At 39.4% G+C, this 22,642-nt stretch overlaps 1 protein-coding gene across 1 annotated transcript; it reads left to right on the forward strand.

The window, feature by feature from the left end:
• Window positions 1-935: 935 nt before the first annotated feature.
• slc7a11 (solute carrier family 7 member 11) lies at window positions 936-22,193 on the forward strand. Its single transcript, XM_029441450.1, has 13 exons — window positions 936-980; window positions 3,898-4,530; window positions 6,960-7,086; window positions 10,125-10,240; window positions 12,347-12,472; window positions 14,305-14,404; window positions 14,632-14,676; window positions 15,820-15,943; window positions 19,223-19,326; window positions 19,793-19,889; window positions 20,457-20,606; window positions 20,881-21,058; window positions 21,959-22,193. Exons 2-13 carry the CDS (start codon window positions 4,242-4,244, stop codon window positions 22,012-22,014), a joined length of 1,512 nt encoding a protein of 503 aa, XP_029297310.1. The 5' UTR covers window positions 936-980; window positions 3,898-4,241; the 3' UTR covers window positions 22,015-22,193.
• Window positions 22,194-22,642: the final 449 nt, after the last annotated feature.

The raw sequence follows: 22,642 nt of genomic DNA on the forward strand, positions 1-22,642 counted from the left end.
TGTGGGAAGGGGGCTCCTTACAAGACATGAAAGACTCTGCGAGAGGTGACTGTGTGTCCTTGGCTTGGTCTGCCTGGTTATTCAGAATGGGTAGTGGGAAGGCTGTCAGACCCAAAGCCATCCAAGTACTTCTGTGTCTGCTTCTCTTTTGTTTCTCTCTCTCTCCTGCCTTTAGACGCTTGTCCGGACACGAGTGTTTAGTTGAGGGGGGAGTGTATCAAATCTGAAAGGAGACTTTTCATCCCACACAGTGAGAACAAAAGACAGAAAATCCCTTTCATGCCACCCTTTTTCCCCTTTCTTCCTGTTGTCGGTCACCAGTGGCAGTTGTATTTTGAAAGCTCCTGTGAGTAACTCGTCCAATGATATACACGCATGCACCAGCACGCACATGATTATGCTTTGCCATAAACACACTTCCAGGTGGAGAGTTACGCAACATACCTTCCTTCACTTATTTTCGGAAAGAAAAAAACATCTTGTTATGGCTGTGCTAACATGAGGTCACGGACAGATTATGTGATTTGGGATCCCAGGGCAGGGATGGGGCCTCCTCTGGGCCTTTTTCTCACTCTTTCCCTAATTGAGAATGTTATTGGTATTAAGGAGGGTATTGATGGTCCTGGCTACAGTCACAGATCGTTGATTTTCCTCTGTTTCTCTAACATGAACTGCTCACTGGACCAGCCAAAGGTAAAAAAGTAAATGTACTCGAGCACTATATTTAAAGCTGCACTTTATTTTGAAGTGTTCACTTCCCCTTGTGTCATGTCTAGTTGTACTTCCGGTGTCTGTGTTTTCCCTCTCTTTGTGATTGTTGATTAGTTTCCTCCTGTGTATTTTGCCTTTCTCTCCCAGCTGTGTCTCGTTCCCTCGTTTAGAGGTGTTTATATATCCCTGTCTGTCCCAGTGTTCATTGACTGGTCGTGATTCATGTTACATGGTGGTTTCCCCTCGTGGCTACCTCGTCGCACCCTCTGGTCTGTATTTTTGGTTTTATTTGTTACTTTGCCATTTTTTTTAAAGCTTTCCTGGAATAAAGTCCTCTTTTTGTTAAAAGATCATCTTGCATTCTACGATTGGGTCCTCACGTTTTCCCCACCGTGACAACATGAATACATTGGACGTTTTACTGTATTGCATTAATATGACAGCTATAGTTAATTTGCATATTAGAGGGGCACTCAGTCTGTTATATAATGACTTCTGTGGCTCTGGAAGAACTTTACAAAGTTTTTAAAAATACAACCCTTATGAAGTAATCACAACACATTTGAAATGACGAAGTAGCACCTGTAGGGCATCATGAAGAATAATATATATCATATATACATTTGATATCTAAACATTATATTATATGGGCGACCCAGTAGCTCACCTGGTAGAGTGGGCGACCCACATTCATGCCCCCTTCTCTCCCCATTTCATTAAAAGCCCAAGACAATAATCTTTAATAAAAAACATACTATATTTATAGCTATTTGGGCCTCGCTTATTTGGGAGCCCCAAGCGGTGGCCGGTTGATAAAGTCCCCACCTGCAAAGTCAACAATGATAGTAAGTAATAAGTGGATGTTTCCAACGTTAACCCAAACAAGCAGAAACACAACTTTGGCATTTCAGGTATTTTATAAAGGGTTGCAGATAGCAGCTGTGAATGTCACAGAAGCTCTCAGTTCAGAGCTTTAATTACCCTGGCTGGAGATGTTGGGCCAGGCTGCTATGTTATTAACCCATTCAACGTCTAAATGACTGATGGGAAGGGTTTTGAAGGTGGTACACATTACACTGTTGTGTAATGAACTCAGTATTTTTCCCTTTGAGGGTGTCTTAGAACCTCTGTCTTTACACAGAGATGTATGACTTGGGCCCTGAACTCCCTCCAGCTTCTTTATCTCACACATGGTTTGGCAAACTTTATAGTCAGTTGAGCAACATACTGTTGTATTTCTGTTACACCTCTGCAACTACTGTTTAGTGGGAGCGGAGCTGATCCTGTATCTGCTTGCCCCTAAGCAGTATGCAGTATAACCTGACTTCTAATTACATAATAAAAGGTATATAGTTGAGGTTCCCACAGTCCCTGGAAACCTAGAAACCCTGGAAAATTGAAGATTGGATTTCCTCTTCCAAAAAACACCTTGGTATAGACAGGAACACTAAAATCCTTTTGTTTGTCACCAATAGCTGAAAGGTTAGTGGTCAGGAGCAGTTCGAATTAACGGAACATTCTGGTATATTTTAAACTGGCATATTTCCAATACATTTGGCCATTGTAGCTCTATAGGTCTCTGCTGCAGGGATTTGGGGAAACAAGGTCTGGCAAAAACACTGTATAAACAGTAAGAGTCAGCAGCTTTTCAAATGAACAAATAAACAAACCGGTTGAGTCTGACTCAAAGGAAACACAGAAAGTAACATATGACTAAATACATATGGAGACAAATTGCACAAAGTTTTTTTATTTGCGTCAGACTGTGGACAATCTCGGAACCCATAAACTATCAGTCTGGCGATGATCAGTCTGTCGGGACAAAAGGGACAAATTCTGGGGTTTCGGTGTATCCAGCGGATATCCAGGCAAAGACTTCCTTTAACGTAAACTGCTCATTGTTTACAGTCCGATTAGCAACTCTTTCGACACGGGAATGGAGTTGGAGTAGAGTTGACGTCTACGAGCAACCAAAGCCTGCTCAAACGTGATTGATCAATTCATCTTGGACTACAATCGGACTATAAACTGAAACCAGAACGCCTCTGATGCCAAAATCGTGGCCTATAGATGATGTATTTATATGCAGACATCCGTTTATTATTCGCAACCGGTTGTTACCTGATGCTCTAACTGTGGTGTTAACCCTCTGTGACAGTGCTGAGGTGACATACAGTATAACATTCTGCAGTCAGCAGCGCACCACAGAAATGAACGGCATGTCTCTTATCAATAACCCTAAAGTAAATCAACTAATCATTCATGCTGGAACATGATATCCAGCAGTTTGAGCTGCTGGAGTCTAGCTTGCAGTTTTTTCATTGGTTGCTAATGGCTTTACATGTCATAATAGACATATATGTCATCCCTGTGTGTGGTTGCAGGTCAAAATATACCTGATAGGACACATTTGTTTTGTTTTGTGGCTGCAGCCATCAGTTATGATAATATTGTAGTTCCAAGATGTTGCTGCGACTTCAGAATAGAGCACCAATGTTAAATTTAGCAGGTGAAGAAACATGAGCAGTCGGATGATCAGCAGGTTGTATACAAACATCTAAGTTAGTTAAACTACTTGTAACACCTATCACAGTTTACAGATCCACTTCCTGTTTCAACACTGACCTACTGTACTTACTGTGGTTGTGCACACATATATACTATGCAGTGATAATTACCAACATTTCAGGTGTGCACACATTCACTTTGACCTAATGAAGTGCTTTAGATAATCTGATTATTGATTAGTTGATGAATCTATAACAGAAAACGTTACACTATTTTCAAGAAATGCCAAGAAAATGACAAACATTATCTGGTTCCAGTTCCTCAGCTGTCAACATGTGCTATTTTTTACCATCTTGAACTTAATTTTGAAGATAATCCCTGTATACGGACCCTCGCTGAGAGACTTTTTGAGTTGTAGGGACATTTCAGTAAAAAGCAAAGTGAATCCATTTGCTCTTCGCGGGGTTCCGTTGAGGGAATATATATAATTTTTTTTTTTTTAACGGTGCTCGATCTACCCGCACTACACTCGCAAACGACCTTTTGAGCACCCCTGCTTTAAAGGAACCTTTAGACATTTTTCCAAGGTAGAGGTATCCTAATCATTATTGCACACTGTATTTTAGTCAATGCATTATTTTTACCCCTCTTTCTCTTTTTCTGTTTCTTTTTCTTCAGTGTTTCTACATGTTCACCACCTCAAGAGGAAGGTTGAGCTGCACGTGTTGTAATTGTTGCTATACAAATAAACTTGTGGGTTGCTGCAGTGGATCTGTTCCAAGTAAGTCAACCCTGGGTTCCCTTTAACATTCTGAACCACACCCCACCACAATGCAAGAGAGAGAGAGAGAGAGAGGGGGGATGTCCTCCCTCCGTAGAGATTAGTTTTGTTACTTTGCCTGCACCAGTCAAGCAGGCTGAGTTGGTCCGGGCGAGACCAGAGGCACAGATCCCAGGCAAAATACACTTTGAGTCCATTCCAAAAAAAGAGTGTGTTTGTGAGTGCTAGGCAGTGTTAAAAAATGACCAAAAGGTATGCATCTACTCAAAAAGATGAAAAAGTCACAGAAAGTGGACATAAAGTTTCTCAGGACGGGACTCAACCAGATCCTGGGGGGAAACTGCAGGACGTGGATGAAGGGAAAGTGGGATTGGGGAAGAAGGTGACCCTTCTCCGAGGGATCTCCATCATCATCGGCACCATCATCGGAGCCGGGATTTTCATCTCTCCAAAGGGCATCCTGAAGCACTCAGGCAGTATAGGAATGTCCCTGATAGTGTGGATCGCCTGCGGTGTGCTGTCACTCTTCGGTGAGTTGCTTCAGGTGGATCAGAAGATGAAAAATATGTATTTTCTACTTTGAGAGTTACATTGAATAGGAAGGTTCTGGTGGAGGTGGAAGTTACAACATATGTTTACTGAGAAAAAATGAAGAAAAGGATAAACAGAAGTCTACATATGTGACACACCAAATGTCTTATTCAAAGAGAGAGTGCTTTCCAAAACACATTTATAAAAAATAAAAAAATAGAATAAAAGTACTCTATTTTTACTTAAAACCTAATGAACTAATAATAAACAATAATCCTATTTCACTACAAAACGGTTGATCTTGGTTTTTACATGCAAAATAGAATTTTTTTTGTAACTTTCAAACAAAACAGTGTACTAGTGTAATAAAGGCAATGCATGTTAGTACCCTGATTTCTCTCTTGTGGCATCGTCTTGTGGAGAGGCTTTGTGTCAAAATCTAGGGGGACCAAGGGGGCCCAGGGAAGGTGTTTTGGCCTCCGTGTATTTTACTCATATGGTACTAAACAATTGTGTTTCATGAAATAATTATAAACTGACATCACACAGAAAAGCTTGGCGAGAGTATTCCGGTAGAGGAGAACTGGTTAGTTCCTTGGTCTCATGCATAAGGACATTATTAAGCTACAATTTATAAAGTGCTGTGTGAAGTGTGCTTGATAGGAGCGTGTTAATGTTTACTATATTACTCTCATTGTGATTGTCCAAACTGTAGTTTTAATATGTTGCTCTGTTCTGTACACACATAATCTATTGCATGTCCGTCTGTCCTGGGAGATGGATTCTCCTCTGTTGCACTTTCTTCCATTTTTTCCCTGTTTAAGTGTTTTGTTGAGGAGTTTTTTCTTATCCCAATTGGGTCCGAGGACAGAGGGTGGCATATACTGTAGAACTTGTAAAATCATGTGAGGCAAATTTGAGATATTGGGCTGTATAAATAAAATGGACTTAATCTGGACGAAACATGGGCCAAAGAGGAAACCTCTGCCACAGTGTTAATCTAGCGTAGCCAGTCCTAAAGCCCCTGAGGCTGCAGACAGGGCAGGGAAACGGGAAAGACATCTAGGGTGCCATCAAAGAATGTGAAACAAATACAGACTTGCACACTGTCATACATGCGTTGTAAGTAGAGGAATACACAGCCATAGGATAGTATACTTATGTTTCTGAAAATGAAAGAAAGTATTACTATAGCTCTACATACTAACACTGAATAAATAATCAAGTCTCTCTCTACTGAGAAGCAGGTACACTGTTATTCCCCAATGTGTTGAGTTGCAGGTTGTTTCTTCAAAGGGAGTGTCCAGAACACAGTAGGGTTAAATTGGTCTATTGTTCAATCCACAGGAACTGCTCATGTGAAGTTCCCCACTCAACAGAAATGTGTCCTGTGTTATGAGCAGTCAGCAATCAAAGCTAAACATACATCCAAATACCCAACCCTTTCTCCTACAATTGATGTTTATCATTTGTAGCAAATACATTTTGAGAGAAACGTAATGAAGCCCAGATTACATTTTCTATTAACAGAATGAGGAAATCTTAATGAATGTATCTGGCAAGTCGTAAAAATGTTGATACTGAACGTATCAGTAAAATGTTCATTGACAATATGTTTCATTTGCATCCCACCAAATAATCCCATTTTGTAATACAATATCTTCTGAATACAGCATTATTAAATAATTGTATGGTTGTGTTTGGGCACAAACAGCACTTGGTTAAAGTTCGGTGAACATCGTGGTCTGGTTCAATACAGAAAAAGTCAGCAGTGTCTTGAGGCATGAGGCACTACGAACCTTTCCCTAACTTTAACTTTAGGCTTAATCAAAGTGCTTTTGTGGCCTAATCTTACCACAGACAGGAGTCAGACTGGTCTCTGGTTTCTTTTTACATCCTCCATCCTCCCAAACCTCCTCCCTGTGACTCCGGTGTGGTACATAAAGTACATGTAACAACATAAAAAAAACACAAGACAGGCAGCGATTAGGTTTGTCATTATATTACTATCTAAACATTATATCAACACCAGGAGTTGAAATACCAGTGCTGCAGGAGACAGCGCTGAAGTAATGCTGTGCACATCTGTGTATTCCAACATGTATTGGTGCAGGATCCTTAAATCCTTTAGTTTTTGCGCAGTAATGAAAGGTCCAAGCAACGTTATCCTTAAATACACTTCCTTAACCCCTCTCCTGCTTTCCTTTATTCCTATTCCCTTAACTTGTAATTCAAATTTGTTCACCTAAATCTGTTTTTCTTAAGTTATGGGTTTAGATCCTGAAAGGCTCCCACAGCCATATATCTGGGGGATCATGGGGCCCAGGGAAGGACTATACATAGATGTGGCTGAGAAAGTTTAACAGCTATTCTGTGCCTGCCTTCTTGTTTGAGAGCCAGAGCTAATCCGTCCCCTCTGTCACTGCAGGAGCCCTGTCCTACGCTGAACTGGGGACTTGTATTAAAAAGTCTGGTGGACATTACACATATATACTAGAAGCCTTTGGACCTCAGATGGCTTTCATAAGGCTATGGGCTGATCTCATTGCTATAAGGTAATGTATGCCTCCTTACCTCGAGTTTACTGAACCTAACCTTGAATCTGCATTAATCAATCATTTATATTCACGATTGGTCCAATCACGATGTGTCATGTGAGAGGGTTCCATTCCACTCCACACAGAATTATCATCCAATTCTGCAGTTCCCCTCAGTTCTAAGGAGCGTTTTAAAAAATTTCAGTTCATAGTTTTGGTTTTGCAGCGCACGACTTTACTGTTTTGGTTCACTGTCAGCGCTCTCATCAGTCTGATGAACCATTTGTAAACTACCTGCTCAGCAGCAAACAGCAGACAGACACAGACATAGAGACTAGCTGAACATAGTGGAGCATATAGCAGTTAAAGAGCCAGATATTTCTGAGGAGTTGGGGAAGGCCTCACCTTACAGGGCAGCTGAATTCTTGTGATATCACAAGTAAGGTTGTGACAGTATAACTGAGATATTATAATTGATGGTTTTCATACCGTGTGCATTTGCTTATATACGGTATTGAAAAAAAATGACATAAATGAGTGTGTGTGAGAGTTGAAGCTACAGACAGGAGCTGAGAGGACCTACAGTATATTTTAATTGTAGATAATCATAGGACATCATCTTAAGACCTCACAGCTGATGTTATTTTTCATTTAGTAGGTAATATAACGTACTACAGTGCTGCTAATATGTAAACTAACTAACATGCCTTCGTTATACAACATATTATAGTTACATGCTTTAAAGAAGAAATAAGGTTTATAGTTCTGTTCTCATTCCTTTAAGGGTCATTTTAACTGTAAATAATAATAATAATAATAATAATAATAATAATAATAATAATAATAATAATAATAATAATAATAATAATACTACCGTATACTGTGAAACCCTGGTATTTGGAGACGGTCACTATACAATGAAAATCTCACACCATTACAACCCTAATCACAAGATCCACGAGATACCACGAAAATCCATCATGTCAGGCTTCAAGTAATGCGTGCTTTGAGGAGCTGCTGGCAGCTACGGCCGTGGTTTTGGTGTATGTGACACACAAAGGGTTAGCATAGATTCTGCAATAGCATCAAGTATTTTTTGTGCCTGCCTTTTTCCAAACTCTCACATAGTTCTGCTTTTCAAACCACCTGCCGTTTCTGTTTAGTGAAGACCAAACTAAAGCTAAAAGAGAGTGAATATTGGACTTATATTTGTCAGGTGGCCAGTAGCACAATTAAAAAACGTATTGCTAATCTTGCTACGTCACCGCAGGATGCATCAATAAACAGCTGATTGCTGATGGATAAAAATCTTTCCTGTACCTTTCAACTGTGGTAAACTCACACAAATCACAGGAATTTGCGCCATTAACCAAATTGCAAAGCTTCTTAACAGTGCTAACCTTTGAGGGAGCCAAAAACCATGAGATTCCAAAATTGAAGGGTCTGTTTTATTAGCTTTTGCGCCATGCAATTTTATACAACCTTTCATTACAAAAGAGGCAGGGTGTGCAAACGTCTCAAAACGTCCACAGAAACTTCTCAACCAGAGCTGAATACTGCTGTACATAGCACATGTAGGAAGCAAATAAAAGCTCTATCTGGCTGTGACCTCGTGAGGTGAGATACTGAGTTTAGTTTAGACCAGTGAAGTGAGAAAATGCTCCGTATGCAGCTGTGTATGTACACAGCCATCTCCATGATAACTGAGCAATCTCCACTTATTAAGACACCACTCAAAATGTCTGTCAAATGTCTGTCGAAGTGTAAGTAGCTAGTAAGTGTAACTTGAATTCAGGTTTTATTTATTTTTACAACTTTCATGCACAGGTTCATCAGCCACCATAACCCCACATCTGTGTATGTACACAGCCAAGACGAATAGTATAAACAGTCTAGTGGCTATCCTGAGCTGCCCAATTTTATGCTGGCCTCGGGCTAGCGGGACTCAATGGAAACCATGGGAAATGAACAGAGACAGAGGCAGCGAACGCAAACAAGAACGAGGGAGACAAAGAGAGATTTCCCTAGCTTCAGCAGCTCAGTGGCTGTTGTGGGAAATGAAGAGCGAAACACTGATGAGCCATAAGATGAGCCTGTGGGATTGGCCAACCTTATTTGATTCTTATTGAAGCCAAGCCTATAGCTGCCCATCAGATATTAGACACACACACACACACACACACACACACACACACACACACACACACACACACACACACACACACGGGCTGAATAACTGCATAATAGCTGCTACAACAGAACTAACATGGAGATGTGGGGTTATGGTGGCTGATGAACCTGTGCATGAAAGTTGTAAAAATAAATAAAACCTGAATTCAAGTTACACTTACTAGCTACTTACACTTCGACAGACATTTGACAGACATTTTGAGTGGTGTCTTAATAAGTGGAGATTGCTCAGTTATCATGGAGATGGCTGAATTATCATCACAGAAGGGGAAGTTGGTCATGTGATGTGGTCACATAAGACACAATGCTTATTATTTTCCATATAAGAACATTCCATATAATATTTACCACATTATACTATATAAGTCTGTAAAAAGCAGACGTCGAGTTAGGAGAACTGACATATACAGTTGATAACATGTTAGCAGAGAGCTGGCTAATTACAAATCCAGCAGACAGCAACATTCTTTTTGGAGTTACGTTTGTGTCCACTGACTCCTTTTAGCTCTGTTTTAGTCTCCACCGACTCCTGAGAAAAGCCTGCCTGCTGTTCGCTGCTGAGCAGGTCGTGTACTGTGGGTATATCAGAGCTTACTCACTGCAAAACAAATACAATGTGATGAAAGATGTGATGACACTCCGGAGAGCTGCTGTGTTGACAGATTATTCTGTGTATATCATCATCATGAGTGAGACATTTTGTAGTTGTAGACATGTAGTTCTTTGCTTCAATGCTAAAGTAAAACCATTGATTACAGGCACTGTACCATTACCTTTAATGTAATATTTTATATGTTTGCAGTTGTAGCAGCCCATGCTATTGATATGTTTGTGTGTCTACCTGTGTGTCTGTGTATCTCCTCTAGGCCTGCAGCAATGGCAGTCATTTCTCTGGCTTTTGGCCAGTACATCCTGGAGCCTCTGTTCATGCCCTGTGTCCCCCCCCCCATGGCTGTCAAACTGGCCACCGCCATCAGCATAAGTACGTATGTATACCTAGACTACCGTTACATTAATATGTCATCGTGACAATGTGTCGGAATGATGTTATATTTTTGAAATGTTTGTAAATGATGAGGAGGGCAGTGGTGGAATAAATATTTTTGTCCTTAACTTAAAGCAACATTATTGAACTATTTTATCATAAAATAAATTCAAAATAATGTTGATGCTACACTGACTCACAGAGAAGGGAGAGCTTGCTATGTCTTGTGTTGTTGAACTTACAAGATGTTTGGCTATATTAGCAAAGTTGTTGTCTTGCTAGCATTTGTAAGAAATATAAGTTCTGTAATCATAACATATGCTCGTGTTAAGTAAGAGCTCTCCATATTTACGATAGCAGTGTACAAGTGAAGTGCACTCTGAAACTGTAGGGGGGCTAAAATGCAAAAATAACACATTTTGTATTATACTACAATGTCAGAAATACTCCATCACAAGGAAAATTTATTTATAAATGCACTTAAGTACAATTACGGTTGTGGTGCCGTATGAGTGGCAGCCTGGAACACTTGCTCTCTGTTATTTTTTGTTTTCAGTTTCATCTTCTCTTAGATTGTCTTAACCAGACAGAAGTATCATAAGAAAAATATTTATAGTAAGCAAAAAAAGGGTGTTACAAAAATGTCAGTTAAGCTTTATCTATTCAGGAAATGTCAAGCTCAAGACCTCGTTAGCAACAAACTGCATCTTCTCAAGATTACAACAACAAGTGTATTTCTTCAAACCAGCCATCACACACACACACACACACACACACACACACACACACACACACACACACACACACACACACACACACACACACACACACACACACGACATGATCAAACATAATATTGGTTCATTATTTTTGACACTTTAGCATTTTACTTTTATATTTGGTTGATCATTGTATGTAAATAATATTCAGAGTAACTACAGCATTGAAATACATTTAGCTCAAGTTCTTGAGAAAATGAACTTAGTTACATCCCACCACTGGAGGAAGAAGAGGACAATGTCAGCTGTTCACATGACTATCTTTATCTTACCAAACCTGTCCATTCAATGAAAACACAGACCACAACATGAACAGACATGACTGCAACTGCACCAGCATGTATAATACAACCTACAGTGACATTGGCTGGATACTGGATAGCTCAGGGAAGAAAGTACTCAACTGTGCTGCTTCTAAGCCCAAATCAAATCCTCCTATTGTAATCTCAATCACAGTAAAGCAACATTCATGAGTCATTTTGAATACTTTATTTAACTGAATAATGATGTTGTCGTTTTGTGCCCACTCTGTCCTATAGTTAGACCAGGTGCAGGATAAGAACTTCAATGAAAGAACATATGGAGAGTATTGGATTAAAGCTTCCAAACCAGAACAAAAAAGGCAACGTTTCCACCCTACACCAGGCATACGGCCAACACGACAATTACATGTTGTGTTAAACAAGCACGTAGTCCTGCTGATGTCATCAACAGCACTTATAATACCTTCGGACACATTATCCAAAACGGAATTAATTGCAAAAGAGTTACAGAAATCACAAAGATTATACAAAATAGACTTTTTCCGAAGAGCAAAGTCACATTAAATGACGTACACACTGGTTTTGGTGTGGAACCTTTCATTTTTCTCTGCTCTTCTTGATCCAGGTGGGCCAGCAGAATGTTTTAACAGACCTGAGATCTGCAACACTGACAACCTGTCCATACTACTTCAGTGGCAGTGTAGGCAAGCTGTCACAGTCAGCCCCAAAACAAGAAAGAGCAGCATGTGTGGATTGGGGTTTGATCAGGTTTTCAATGGTTATAGTTGCTCAATGATCTCAACTGATCAACCCTGGCGCTTGACAAATGATCAAAACAAGATTATGTTCAGTGGTACGGGTAATGTGAGGCAAATAAAACACAGTTAAAAAGATCATTAACTGTTGAATTGTAATGAGACACATTTGAGTCAGACATGCCCCTTGTCCATCCACCATCCTGCTCATGAAGGACACACTACTTGTCACTGGACAGGAATTGTGTAATATAAAATTGCGCAATAGCAACCTAAATGTGTGCCTCTCTTTCTCTGTCCCTGTAGCTTCTGTTATGTACCTGAACAGTATGAGCGTTACATGGACAAATAGGATTCAAATCTTCCTCACCTTCAGCAAACTGCTGGTCATTGTCATCATCATAGTGCCTGGAATGTACCAGCTCTTTAAAGGTAAGCCACTTCATCACCACCATTATTATCATCACCTCTAAAAGCCTCTATTAGCAATATACTATACCATACTAGAGCCCCAAATACCCCCAAGAAATAATATATAATAATAATAATAATAATAATAATAATAATAATAATAATAATAATAATATAAAAATACGAAATAAGAAATAAGAAAAATACCCCCACTGCTGATTGGTCAGAGAGAATCATCAAGACACGGGAGAGCCAGCACAAACACGACTTTGTTAAATATCAAGCAACCATTAATAACGGGAAAAAAATGTTACACTAGACCCAGATTTTGAAATAAACTACATCGTACAGTACGCCGTACAATTGACGTAGTGCAGACATTTGGTTGCTGAAGAGAGGATTCAGTGAGTGTCGCGTCGCTATGGCGATCAGCTGAGAATCCTGCCTACACTGAGCGTCGACTATCTGCAGTGGAAAAAGCAATAGAGAAGAGGAACTGGCTCCAAAAGTGAGCTAAGTGGAGTCGAGCCGATCCTTGGCGCGGAAATGAAGTGTTGGATATTTGTTTGCAGGAACGTTCTCAGATTTCACACATAATGCTCAGCTGTAACAATTAAAACACTTCCTTTGTCTCACACAACAACATGCACTGTAAATATAACCTTGAAGCCTTGAGGGCCATGATACACAGCTGCTCACAGCAAGCAACAACTCACAGCTGGTGTTATAAGAGGCCCTGCACCCTCAGTTATGGACCACACTATAAAACCTGCCTGTGTGTATACAGCTTTACTACACGTGCGATATTGCTGAATTTTCACCTCAGCTATAAACCCAACTGGAATAGTCTTTACATATCATATATACATGTTACTGAAAATGACCTCTCTTAATCATTAATCACATTCCTTGAGCTGCTGACCATCTTAAGCCAACAACACGACCAGATCCTGATGATTACAGCTGTTCATGCTCTGACCCTAAACTGTATGCCTGATACCTGCTGAGCTCTACAAATTGCAGACTCCAGTTTCATTTTATTATAGAAACATCCAGCTCTCTTTAACACAACTTAATACAGAAGGTAACTGAGACTCCCGGGGCCCCGGAGGCTCCGTATTTATTGTGTGTCAGTTGGTTTGTGATCATTTGATTGATTGCAAATTTGATTGGGAATATCCACCTCAAAAAACCCAATACCAACTCAAATGATAAGGCCATTCAGGAGAGTCTTGGATGATTGTCTGTGTTATGAAAATGTACTTAATGCGTATTCTTAAATACATATCAATTTACCACAAATGGGGCCCCTTATCTATTTTTTGCCCCAGGGTGCCTCTATCGGATTAACTTGACACTAGTAATATCTGTATTTACCCCTGCATTCCTTCACACAGTGATCATTATTACAAACTATTCATGTATTTCAACAACTCAATGCATTATTGTCCCATTAGACAGTTTGTATGAGCAGTTTTTGTTCATAAATGTGAGCTCCTGTATTCAACACAACACTGATTACATTGAGAGGGATTTAATCTGTCTGACATACAGAAGAATCTATTTATCCAAGCTAATAAGGCGTACGAGTAAGAGTACTCCTCCATTCACGTGTTTTATTGTTAAATCTACTTTTATGATTATTAGTATTGTTATTGTTATGGCTATGATCACTCCTGGTCTTGTGTAAGAACTACTTGCACAGATTATTAAACTGCTGCAACATTCCCTATTTATTTAGGGTGCTTCAACAAGTTCAACAAGAAGAAATGTGTCCGTGTGTGTGTGTGTGTGTGTGTGTGTGTGTGTGTGTGTGTGTGTGTGTGTGTGTGTGTGTGTGTGTGTGTTTGCAGGAGAGACCAAAAACTTTGAGAATGCCTTTGACCTGAACAATGTGAAGCTGTCTGGTATGCCACTGGCCTTCTACTCGGGGATGTATGCATACGCTGGGTGGTAGGTATGGTCCTCACACACACACACACACACACACACAAACACACACAAACACACACACGCATACACACACACACACACACACGCACATGATCAAACATAATCTTAGGCGGTCTCAGTTTATTGTATATCAATTTGTATGTTTTCACTTAATTCCTACATCCATTACAAATGGTCTACTATGTATTAATGAATGTGGGTAATACAATATGTGTTTCCTTTTGCAGGTTCTATCTGAACTTTGTGACAGAGGAGGTTGATAACCCTGAGCGGCAAGTTTTTTTCATGTGTTGGCTGTATTATTATTATCTGTATTTGCTGAATTTAAACCCTAACGGAACATATTCCCCAGCACAAAGCTAAATTATACCATATCCTTAAGTAATCAATATTTTTGTATGAACAACATCAACTCCTTTCAGAGTCGATCATAGTGATTAACCCACAAAGAGGTCTCTCCAGCTCTTCGGAGAGCTTTTTTTTACATTACAGGTCATTTAGCATATGCTCTTATCCAGAGCGACTTACAGTGAACTAACTACAGGGACAGTCTCCCTGGAGCAGCTCAGGGTTAAGTACCTTGCTCAGGGGTACAATGGTGGCAGCCCTGGTACTGAACTCACAACCTGTTCTGTTTGGAAGCCGTACCACTAGACCACTAGGCCACCAACCACCATTTTAGTGTTGTTCAGCTCATTGTTTTGGTCTGCAGCTTTACTGTATTGATTCCCTCTTATGGCTCTCATTAACCTGGTTTCCTGCTGAGCAGCTAGTGTTCAGTGGGTTAGGCAGGCTAAACCCACTGAACACTAGCCGCTCAGCAGCAAACATAGTGGAGCATTTAGCAGATAAAGAGCCATGTATTTTTCTCAGGAGTTGGTGGAGACCAAACAAGTTGTGTGTGTATCAAAGTGTGACATAGCTTCTTCCCCTGTGTCATAGAGCTCCATGGTTGTCCATTGATAATTAACACTATTAAAAATACATCAATGAGTCACACTATAGATATAGAGACTACATTTCACTGTGTGCTGTGCTGTGTACATGTGTGATGAGAAAAAGAGGATTCACGTATTTACACGATTACGAAGTAGAACACTAAATGTGGATTAATCCTTCAGCAGTGAAGTCAGAAAGTATTCAGAGACTAAAACATTGTTAGAGTGTTAAAGTGCTGGCCATTCCCAGCCTTCACTTGTTTGTGCTGGCCATGATGATTTGAATAGCAGCATTTATTTGACTATGTATAGTATATCCTCCTGAAATATGTTAACTAAGTGCATTTATAGCCCCCAGCAACACTCTTTTGTTTCTATGAATAAAGCAGAGAAAAGGGAAAGGTAGAGGTCATCATAGAGATGAATGACATGTGAATGACAGTGCACTGCGTCTGTTATTATCCCTGCTGCCATCAGGACTCTGCCATTAGCCATCTGTATCTCAATGGGGATTGTGACTTCCTGCTATGTGCTGACCAATGTGGCGTACTACACTGTGATGTCAGCAGAGGAGCTCCTGGCCTCGGAGGCGGTCGCTGTGGTAAGTAATTGTAATATTGTAATACTTTTTAACCACGATGGAAAGGCCTGAAAAATATTGTCCGAATGAAAATATTATTTCCTGGCTAACTGAAACATTATAATGATTGACTTGTTGAACTAGTCAGGTCATGTTTTATATCTTAGTGTAAACTAAAATAGCAGCACCATTAATATGGTGCATCCAGTTAACCCACTGGGGGGGTTATATAACATAACACAAGAGTTAGTTATTGCAGTCTGGCCCGTTTATTTGGATTTCTTGTCAACACAAAACACACATTGTTTAGATTCGGTGTGGCTTACACCTCCAGAAGATATCATTATCTCCTTTCATTCGCTCCACTGCGAATAAACATCTAGGAAAAAATGAATCCTAGAGAAAAAGATGCTCCTTACATCTCCATAACTTGACAGAATCATCACAATTTTTACATTTTCTTGAGTGTGAAGGATAGTGTGTACATCCATGTGTACATTGCAAAAAAACTGATACATGTTTATTCATCTCCTTTTAATCGGGCCAAATTGTCAAAACAAATAGAGGCTAAAAAACGAGCTCAAGTTGTTGCCAACAGCTAACTGATTGACTATGGTAACAATACACTCCCAAAACCCCAAATCCCCCACATTATGGGTATTTGATCATTTAGAGCACACCTAGAAGTAAGACAAAGAATCCTAATAGGGTTGAGCAATATATGGCCACAACTATGACAGCATATGTGGACTTTTACTACTGTCCCTCTTGTTTCCCAGGTATTATTCTTTACATTTGAAAAGTAACCAGCTGTCAACAGAGTTTAGATTTGGAGTTCTTGCCATTTGCGGCCTTGGCTCTTCTGCAGTGATGTGTGCTACTGAAAGCATTGAGCTGAGGTCTCACCTCTCTGCTGTTAGTGATGTTTACTCTTAATGTAAGCACCGCGGTTGCCTTCCTGCACTTAACATTTACTTTATTAGCAAAGTGTCTCAGCTTTCCAGCAGCTGTTAATGTGATTGTTCCAGCCCAGCCCTGTTAATGCTAATTACATCCCCTACATCCCCTAATAACAGTCATCATTGCTTATTAGACTGCAGACTGCTATCAGTGCTACTGTAAGCCTCTAGCTGGGGAAGACTCATTCACTAAGAGATCTCTGATCTTTTCTAATGCAGTTACTTTTATTGCCCTTTGTAGGATGAGCGATAGGAGAGCCTTAAGAAAGGTGTTAAGAGGATTTATCTGTTCTTAGAACGCTGTGATGTGATACAATAATTACACTCTGTTCTTTTATTCTCACAGACAGATGGAAAAAAGTTTACATCTCAAACTTAATTTGTCGAGAAGTTGTCTGGGTTGAGTTGAGGAGTCTAGCCTCAAGGCACAATTATTATCATTTTATACCGCATAAATTAAAGGTATGTTCACGTAATGTAAGAGTGTGAAGGGTAGTAGGTGGGAAGAGTTGAAGAGTTGGAAGAATTACATTCAGATAATTGTCCTTGTGTGTTATATTGTGACGAGCCTGAAAAGAACTACAGTGTTTAGTTAGTGAAGAGCCTGGAGGGAACTGTGGTGTGAAACTCTGTAGTCAATGAACACAAAGCACAGGTGAGGTTGTGTGGACGATGGATTTAGAGGGTATCAGGACTGTAACTTCAGTGACCAACGTGAGATTACTATATTTACCAAGCTATTCTTTGTTGGGAGATTAGCTAACATTTAATGTTTAAGGTTTAAGGTTTTATCCTACCCAACTTCTTTCCCACCTGGTGAATGTACAACAACATGTTCCCAGTGATATTTACCAAGCAGGACTGTCACACAGAATGTGCTGTACTGTAATGTTCTCGACTTGAGCAAAATGCTGTGAAAGTAAAATATTTGTTCTCATTCTTTTGTGGCTACCCTAATGAGTCTATTTGTTGACCTCTGTTGGTTTCTGGTCGGATGACACACCACCTCTATGTGTAATAGGATTATAATAACCACTTGATCCAAATAATTTCCACCTGGTCCACTTCCTTTCACAATTTCCTAAGCAGGTCATGGCAAAAGGCACATTATTAAAAAAAACTAGCCAAGACAACAGAACAAAAACAATGGCATTCCTCAATCTCAACATTATAAAGAGTACAGTGTATGCCTGCTCTTTATGCCCTGAGATAACTTCAAATGATTTGGCAATATATAAATAAAATGTAACTGAAATAAATTTCATGGTGGAGACCTGTTTTTTTTTATAAATCCCTGAACATAACTGCACACATTGTAATCTTTGTGTTTTCTGTACTGAGTAAAATACATATTTTTCAGGAGTAATGCAATTTAAGTAGGTGGAATGCATGAAACTTGGGTTCTTTAATGCCTCACTGCTCAGTTAGGAATATTTAACAGTTTTAAAATAGAAGTCAAGCATACTAAATAGTGTTGCATCATTGTTGAGTGTTTGCTTAGAAATAATGTTAAGTGACAGAATCGTTTCAGTGTCCTTTTGTATACAACTACTAATACAAGACAAATTCAAATTATTTCCCCTTACAGCCCATGCTTATCCATACAAGCATGGGCTGTGATTAATCAGCCCTGAATGGCTTCATGAATAATAAGCAGCTTTTGCTCCTACTTCTGCATGACCCATTTATGACAATTACTGCCAGCAGCCCTGCCAACTGCTCTAATTGTATAAAACCAGCTTCAGTTAATAAAATAAGACAAAACCCAATTCAATAAACTGATAGCTGGAGACTTAGATACATTCACGGCAGAGCTTTGTCCTTTAAAAAGAAGTATTCAACATTTGGGGAAATACACTTGTTTTACAGATCTGGAGTGAGAACACGGACGACTGAAGAGGAGAGAAACAGCTCGCCAAGCTCTGTCTCAAAAATACTCCTACCGAAAGCTGTAAAGCTCACTAATAACCATGTTGCATATTGTTTATAATGTATGTACACAAACATAAATGTAAGAGTGACAGTTTGATGTTTTAGTGGGACTTTCATGTTGGAGCTATTTCTTGACGATCTCGCTACTAGCAACAAGCTAACTACTTTTTATCTAAGATGTGACACATTCTTCACTAGGTAATGGAGAGTTTCTTAACCGATAAGATAGCAAGATCTTGTGAATAATGTTATACATCATGATGTGAAATTAATGAATAACATACCTTGTCATGAGTTAGTGGGCAGATACACTGCTGACATATGCTGGTGGTTTATCTCATCCTTATATTACAATCTCAACGCTCACTTTGCTCTCTGTCTGTGTCTCCCTCTGCTTCTGTCGTCACAGACCTTTGCAGAGAAGCTGATGGGGAACTTCTCGATAGCGGTGCCGGTGTTTGTGGCCTTGTCCTGCTATGGCTCCATGAATGGCTGCCTCTTTGCCTTATCAAGGTACAGACATGCTTCCTCTTTACTGGCTGTAAGTGTTGAGTTTTATCAACAGAAGCTTAACAGAAATCCAAAAACAGCTAATTTAAAGACGCAGAAAAGCTTCTTACTAAAATATTACAAAATACATGTATAATAATATAATAAATAATAAGAAAAAAAAAATATGCCTGCTTCACAAAAGCCACTATTAGAGAGTTTGTGGTGTGTACAGTGACATGAGCAAGTTGCACAGGTAGTTTGTACCCTAATAGTGTTCAGGTTACTGATACTCTTTGTTTGTCTGTGAACATACAGTTCCCTTAGACTGCAAATAATCTCATAACGTAAGATTATAATGAGTTTGGTTTAGTCATAAATCAATTCAATATTAACTACATTCTTAATGTCATTTTTGTTAAAATGTGTGTGTGTGTGTGTGTGTGTGTGTGTGTGTGTGTGTGTGTGTGTGTGTGTGTTCGTTCACCAGAATGTTCTACGTGGCCTCACGTGAAGGACATCTCCCTGAGGTTTTGTCTATGATCCACGTCCGCAGACACACTCCACTGGCTTCTGTCCTCATACTGGTCAGTTTACTGTAACATGGAACTGACAACACTGAATATCAGTAATACTCCAATATGAATGAACAACTATTGAAAACAAGCGAATAGCAATTAGTATTTAACAAAAGTCTTTAATGACAACATCATTACCAGCACTGAAACAAATAATACTCAACATACTCTTAATTATCATCTGCTGGTAACTATTGCACAGCATAGTATCGTTCCTATGGTTTCCTATACATTGCCTGCTGACATATGGTTAAAGTAAAACTCTCGGACAGTGTCATTTATATAAACATCGGTTAAGTCACTATCTAGCGCCGAATGAGGTAATGTGGTGACATTCACAGGGTAATTCACAAGATGCGATAGAGCAATTAACACTTATCACCATAGGTGGCAGCAAAGAGAACAAAACGGAGATCTTTGAGATTTAAACTTTAAGCAATTGACCTACATACAGTTTGCTTGAGGTGTCCTGATAATAGATTTTAATCGACATCTGGCAGCCAATCACAAACGGGAATATTTTATTTGGCCATGGTAAAAACAAGTATATGTGTGTGTGTGTGTGTGTGTCTGCAGTACCCTATGACCATGCTCCAGCTGTTTGTAGGAGACATCTACAGCCTGTTAAATTTCATGAGCTTCCTGCGGTGGCTGTTCATTGGTGTGGTGGTGCTGGGTTTAATCTACCTACGATATACAAAACCTGACCTCCCCCGCCCCTTTAAGGTCAGTGTTTCCACAGCTGTTCACAGCTGTAGCTCTACTGAATCTGAATGTGTGCCACACTGTGTTACCTATATAATACAAGTCATTCAACTTCTTTGTATTCCACAGTAACTCACCTTGTTCTTGGAGCTGTTTCATTTAGCTGAGAAAATCTTTATTTGTGTTCAAAAGGAACATGTGAATGAGTTAGTTCCAAAAACAGTTGACATACAGTATATGATATAGTATATGATAGTATATGTAATAACAGACATCACTGCTGACCTGTCCACAGGTCCCGCTCTTCATCCCAGTGGTGTTCTGCTTCACATGTTTCTTCATGGTCTTCCTGTCTCTGTACTCGGACCCGTTCAACACAGGGATTGGATTTGCCATTTCCCTCACTGGCATCCCAGCCTACTATATCTTCATTTACTTTGACCAGAGACCAAAGTGGCTTCAGAGGGCATTAGGTAAGTCTTAACTAATAGTTGCAAATACAATAGAACTACCTATTCAACAGCACAAACTAGAATAGATGGATCATGTATGGGATGCATGGTCACGCTGAACCTGTATTTCATGTAACCCAGAGTTAAAGCAGTACTCCACATACGAGTCCGTTCCCTCGGCACGGACAGGCAGCTGCAGAATGTCTGAGAAAACAACCCCCATGATTTCTCCATTGTGCAACACAGTACCACATTACATTTCTTTTATGTTTTTACAAAATGTACACTAAACATACACACTTATAAGGAAAGCTTTCTGTTTTCAGAAGTAACACACTTTTAAAAATGTTACCCCAAATGGTTGGTTATTAGGTTACCCACATTAGCCAAGAGCTCATATTAGCTGCAAATACCACATATATATTATATTAATATTATATTATATATTATAATATTAATATAATAATTTTAGTAAAAATTAAAGTTGAAAAACTATGCAAAGATATTTAAAAAATATATGTTTTTGCCATTTTCCAAAGGTTCCAACGAATGTAAAGAATGTAACCAGCTACCACATCGTTTGATGAGTAGTAGCATTACAATTTATTTTAAAGAAAATTCTTTCCAGATTCCAGATGTTTGACTTTACAAAAGCTGATTAACAAAAGGGGTTGAAGCTCTACCGGTGGAGAAGTTTTTAATGGTTGAAAGTCACTTGAAAACCAGATTTTGATGGATGGAATTGTTAAATAGTTCCATTTCCCCGGCCTAAGAACTCAAAGATAAGGAAGGAAGTGAGTCAAACCGGCAGCAACATATCCCTAACAGATCACGTTCATTTCGCGATGCTAATATGTGTCTAACATTTCACCTTATACAACATAAGATGAAGTCATTGTCTGGTTTCCTTTGTGTCCCCAGATTCCTTCAACAGAACCGTGCAGATCCTCCTGGTTGTCGTCCCCGCTGAGCAGTAACACTTCACAACAACTCCATCCCCTGCTTGGTCTCTCAGATCGCTTACATACTGAGCTGAAGTCAACTCACAGAGGGAAACTGCTGTTGTACTCTCCAAAACTCCTCTGGGACAAAGACTGAAAGTTCTAAATGTCTCTGCTGAATGTGAGTTTATATATTGTGTTTTATTAAAGGATAGACATTTATGTTAAAAAAGTGAAATTTGTTGTCATTGTTTTTGTGAGCATTATTTATTGATTATTTATGTAAGAGTAAACACTGCAAACTAAGTGTGTGTCGGGACAGAGTCACTGCACATGATACAAACATTGTCTGGACTAATGTTTTTTTTATTAATATATATTGTATATAAAAGGCTTAACCACAGGACACGTGCCAATAAACAGGAAGTCTGTAGACATAAATAAATTGATAAATAACAGCAGCAACCAAGGTTGTTTTATGTCATGTGTTAATCCAGAATTATATTAATATCTAAATTCCTCAGTAACTCTAAAACCATACGGCGCTTCGCTGTGGCTAATTAACAATTATGCTGTTAGTACTTGCCAAAAGGCCAAGATTGAAATATGGTTGTTATCCGATCAACCTGCCCTCAAGCCAGTCTGTCCTCAACCAAAGAGAGTT

The sequence above is a fragment of the Cottoperca gobio genome, chromosome 10 (assembly GCF_900634415.1).
Source record: "Cottoperca gobio chromosome 10, fCotGob3.1, whole genome shotgun sequence".
In the NCBI taxonomy this organism is placed as follows: Eukaryota; Metazoa; Chordata; class Actinopteri; order Perciformes; family Bovichtidae; genus Cottoperca; species Cottoperca gobio.